The sequence below is a fragment of the Euprymna scolopes genome, chromosome 3 (genome assembly GCF_053919585.1).
Source record: "Euprymna scolopes isolate OS-2025 chromosome 3, ASM5391958v1, whole genome shotgun sequence".
In the NCBI taxonomy this organism is placed as follows: domain Eukaryota; kingdom Metazoa; phylum Mollusca; class Cephalopoda; order Sepiida; family Sepiolidae; genus Euprymna; species Euprymna scolopes.
The window spans coordinates 73,587,801-73,592,968 of record NC_136484.1 but is presented as its reverse complement, the minus strand read 5'-3'; the positions used below and the strand labels follow the sequence as shown (position 1 = coordinate 73,592,968).

At 32.4% G+C, this 5,168-nt stretch overlaps 1 protein-coding gene across 1 annotated transcript; it reads left to right on the top strand.

Moving 5' to 3' along the window:
* The first annotated feature begins 420 nt into the window (after nucleotides 1-420).
* LOC145252479 (general transcription factor II-I repeat domain-containing protein 2-like) lies at nucleotides 421-4,854 on the top strand. Its single transcript, XM_080111909.1, has 2 exons — nucleotides 421-1,718; nucleotides 2,979-4,854. The coding sequence occupies exon 2, from the start codon at nucleotides 2,998-3,000 to the stop codon at nucleotides 4,852-4,854; it is 1,857 nt and encodes a 618-aa protein (XP_079968035.1). The 5' UTR covers nucleotides 421-1,718; nucleotides 2,979-2,997.
* Nucleotides 4,855-5,168: the final 314 nt, after the last annotated feature.

The following is a 5,168-nucleotide window of genomic DNA, read 5'->3' as shown; positions in this document are numbered from 1 at the left end:
ATCATTATGTTGTTGTCATTGATTTATCGATTCCTTTTTATAGAATCAAACACGCACAGGATAGACCACATGAAGGTTTCTAACATCTATAATGAAATGCCAATGTTAATTTTTTTTTTTTGATATATTCCAAAATTCATAATAATCCGTTCATTATTTTAGAACATTATCTTTTATATATGTACCTAGAAGGGAGACAAGACGTTGTTCGGATTGAATGAGGATCAACAAATTTTTCACCCTCTCATACTTTTACTGTCATCAAAATCAGTGAAATTGTCCATTTTTTAATCGATTGGATTGATTGCCCACTCTAGTTAAGGAACCCTCCACACACACAGTATAGTAGAAGGAACCTTCATATGCCTTAGTCTACAATATATTGTACTGTACTGTAGGGCAGGGGTCGGCAACCTACGGCACGCGTGCCACAGGTGGCACGCCAAGCAATTCTAATGGCACGCCGAGCCTCCAAATCTTTTAAACTTCATACAGCCAAAAGGAAACAGTTCTCCTTGGAATTATGAGGATATCTGCGATCTCTTGCGTACTCTTGCCACCTAAGTGCATGCCCACAACAAGAAAACGCGTTTTATTTTTGTCCGTGCGAACCGTAGGCGTTAGATGCTCCATGCTCGTTCAAAGTATGTTCTGTCAGATACTATAATTTTGAAATGCGTTTTGAATTGAGTCTGGTGACTCAGTCTCACCGACCCAGATGAAATACAACGTAGCGTGAGAGAGTTGCAAATGTAAAATTTAGTCAAAAATCATAATAAAAAAATCTAATAAATATATAAAAAGTAACTTATCAGACGAAAATAAATGACCATTAAGTAAATGAATGATTCCTCTACAAAAATCAACAATAAAAATAATCAAGAATTCATAAATTTGGAAATTAAAGCAATATTTTCAGAGATAGGTTGATAAAATCCGCCCAAAATTTCAACGAATCGCCGGAAGTTTTGTTTACATCAGCAGCAGCGCTGACATTTGAAATCTACGGATGCCTTGAAGTGTATATAAAATTTAACTTGAAATTATAAAAAGTGTATATGTAAACCAAAAAATCTTTTGACTATGATTATCTTAATTAAAATAAAACACTTACCAGTGATAATAACAACACGTGTAACATGGAGTTTATTTGTTTTTGTTTAAATTTATTTTAATATTTATACAAATAAAAAAACAATGCCGGAAAAAAAGTTAAGAAAAGTATATAAATTTTTATTTGTAATTATAAAACTTTTGTTTTTAGCTTTTTATTATTATTTAAGTTTTGTAATGAAACTAAGTATATGCTACCATATTCAAAATATGATAAACCTTATTAGGAAACAAATTATTTTTTGGTAGTCATTTTTTTTTCAATATCTGTCTGGCTGTCTGTCTGTCGTTCGTTTAGCAGAAAGAGAGAGAAAGAGTGAGAAATGATTATAATGTTCTGGAACAATATGTAAAACCCCTCCTTTTTTCACACTAAATGACACTATTTACCATCCCTTGTGAAGAGACGATGACTGGCAATGGGTCATTTTGGGGTTAAAGCTTACCAAAACAAAACAAACTTCCATTTTTGTTATCTCCCTATACTGTAACTCTCTAACTTACCACTTACCCTTTCTTTCACTAAGCTTGTCATAAATCTGTCATCAGCTCTAAGAGAGATTAAAAACACGTGGACTCTATTTGAAAAAAGGAGAATGTTTGTTGTGAGTACTTTAAGCTTTAAATAATGATTATAAATAGAAGGGATAACTTTCAGTTTATATTTTTTTTTTGTTTTTAAATATTTTTACATGGTTTTTTTTTTTTCGTAACATTTACTAAGTGTTCCGATACAGATAAAATAGCTATTTTAGCAGATCTTCGAAAGAGCAAATTTAATTTTAAGGGAAAGACTAAAGAAACTTTAATTTTTTTAGCATGATAAAAATAAAAAAATTACACAGCTCATAAATCTTTTTTAAAAAATAAAAGAATGTACATATTTTAAACTTTAGCGTTTATTTTCAAAATGAAGGGATAAAGGTTTAAAAAAAAACAACACATTATTTTATTCATTTTTTTATGATCTTTAAATAAAGATATAAATTAGAGTGTTCCGAGACGAATTTTTAATAGAAATTCATACTTTCATACTTTTAGACAGAGGGGGGGTAAAAATAAATAAAAGAAGTATGAAAATGAATTTTTCAGAAAATAATTTTATTTCCATTCGAAAGAGCGTAGAATTTTACATAAAATCTGAAAAAATGAAAAGGATTTGATGAATAGAAAAAAAATTATCGATTTTTAAAATCATAGAAAATTTTCAAGAATTTACAAATTTACAAATTGAAATTGAAACTATTACGTGAAAACGCTCACGCGCAGTAAGGAAGCTTTGACTTTTTTGTGATATTTTTTACGATAAAATTAATTATATGAGATTTTATTTTAAAAAGTTTTACTTTTCTTTAAGAAAAATCTTTCCTAAACACAATGAGCTAAAAAAATTTTGAAAATTATTAGTTTTAAACATTTTATTTGCTGTTTGAAATTGAGGGGTGTTAAATTTAGGAAGGGTGCTAGAGTTACAGAATTGTTCAGTGGTCAGAATATGAATACAAGATAAGGTATAATTGCCTTTCAAATTCTTGAAATTGTACTTTTAATTTTCAAGCTCGTAACTGGGATTAGAAGAGATGAGCAATTTCGATCATCTTCATACTAAACAAAATGGTATGATTGGAGGAATACGTGGATGAAATATTTTTTTTAAATTGTGAATGCCACGCACGAATAGGATCCTAGCTCGAGCTAATCAAAACCTTTAGACTTTTTCTGGGACACCCTGTACATAATTTTTCTCCACAATTTTTATTAAAATGTATCCTGGTTCTCCCACAGCAAAGGCAAGAATAATTTGTTTGGTATTTTATATATATCATAATTGATGTTTACGTAATTAGGCCTATTTATATTTTCAGAATACCCCTGCTGTTAGATATGACTGAAAAGAAAAGAAAACTTGATCATCGCCCATTTCAAGACAATTGGACAATAGAATATGGATTTGTGGAACAAAAGGATCGTGCTGTTTGTGCTTTCTGTTGCGAAAGTGTTGTGTGTCGCACATCTAGTGTACAAAGGCACTTTCAAACCAAACATCAATCTAAGTTTAAAACTTCAGAAGAAAAAGGTGAAGCCATCAAAAAAGCTATTTCTGGTTTCAAAAAACAAACTGTTATTTTGAGCCAAGCTGTTGGAATGAAGAGTAAAGCTACTGAATGTAGTTACAAAATAGCCCAGTGTGTGGCTTTAAATGGTAAACCTTTTACAGATGGTGAATACATCAAAGAAGCTTTTTTGAGTGGTGCTGAAGTTTTGTTTCGTGATTTAAAAAATAAGGACATTATACTCTCTCGAATTAGAGAAATACCAGTCTCTGCAAGATCAGTTGAGAGGCGCATATCTGACTTGGCTGAAAATGTGACAACTAAGCAAACAACTGGATTAAAGCAATCCCTTGTATTTAGTGTCGCTCTTGATGAAAGCACCGATGTAAACGATGCGTCTCGCCTAGCAGTGGTTGCAAGATATCTCGAGAATAATCACATTTATGAGGAGTTGTGTTGTTTATTACCCCTTCATGATACAACCAAAGCAGAAGATATTTTGTGTGCATTTACTGGTTATTTTTCTAAACAAGACATTAACTTGAACAAATTATTCTGCGTAACAACCGATGGTGCTGCTGCAATGGTTGGCAAGAAGAAAGGATTTGTAAAACTTCTGGAAAATCATGTTGGACGCAAACTGTTAAGTTTTCATTGTATTATACATCAGGAGGGCTTATGTGCAAAGACCTCGTCTTTGGATTTGGTCTCTGTGATGAAAACTGTTGTTGAGATAATCAACTTTCTTATTTCTCGCTCTTCATTGGTTCACAGGCAATTCAAATCGCTTCTACAAGAAGTTGAGTGTGAATATGGAGATCTTCTGTTATACAACAATGTTCGCTGGCTTAGTCGAGGCAAAGTTTTAGCTAGATTTGTTTGTTGTCTTGAGGCTATTAAGATGTTTCTTGATGAAAAACAGAAACGATTCCCTCAGCTGAATGATGAAAGCTGGTTGTTGAAGTTGATGTTTATGACCGACATAAACACACATTTGACTGAGCTTAATTTGAAATTACAAGGACAGGGACAAACAGTCCTTGATCTTTTCAGCTATTGGAAAGCGTTTACAATGAAACTTGACATTTTTACCCGTGACATCAACATCAAAGCATTTATTTACTTTCCAAATGTGAAAAATCATGCAAATCAATTCGAAGTGAACACAGATGAGCTTCAGGAGTACGTGAAAGCACTCAAAGCAGAATTCGAAAAACGAAGCCAGGACTTCTACATTCATGGATCCTTATTTTCATATCTGATTAAGCCCGACATGCTTGATTTGACAAATGCCCAACTGGAACTTTTTAGCTGGATGGACATTGATGATTTTGAAATGCAACAGATTGAATTTAGGTCTTCAGAAATATGGACATTAAAATTTGCTGAACTAAGAAAGTCTCTGGAAGATGAAAATTTTGAAAAGTCTGGTGCTATTCTGAACTGTTGGATCTCCCTCCCAAGCTCATTCATCTGTTTGAAGAAAATTGCTTTTGCTCTTCTCTCAGCTTTTGGTTCAACTTATTCTTGTGAGCAAATTTTCTCTCACATGAAAGCAGTGTTGTCTCCACGTCGAAGTCGTCTAACACCTGAACATTCAGAAAACTGTGTTAAGCTCAAAGTTACAAAGTATGTTCCCGACATTGAGGAATTGGCAAAGACCATGCAAGGACAAGGGTCCCATTAATAATAAAAACTTTTCAGAAACAGTTTTTTCACATTATTTATAAACTTTGACATTATTATATATTTTATGAAATAAATATAGAGAACAGGTATATTGACCTTGATCGTTATAAATAATAAATGTTGGCACGCTGAATAATTTGAAACCCTAAGTCGGCACACGCTAAACAAAAGGTTGCCGACCCCTGCTGTAGGGAATCTACTATTGATTTTATCAAATTATTTGTAAATAATGCTTTCACTGAAAGTTTAAGATGCAAAAGTCAAGTGCCATGGTTCACTTGTGCTTGCAACAGAAACATTCATTTCGAACGT

Excerpts from the sequence above, each read along its gene's own strand:
- LOC145252479 (XM_080111909.1), top strand. The coding sequence starts at position 2,998 with ATGACTGAAAAGAAAAGAAAACTTGATCATCGCCCATTTCAAGACAAT.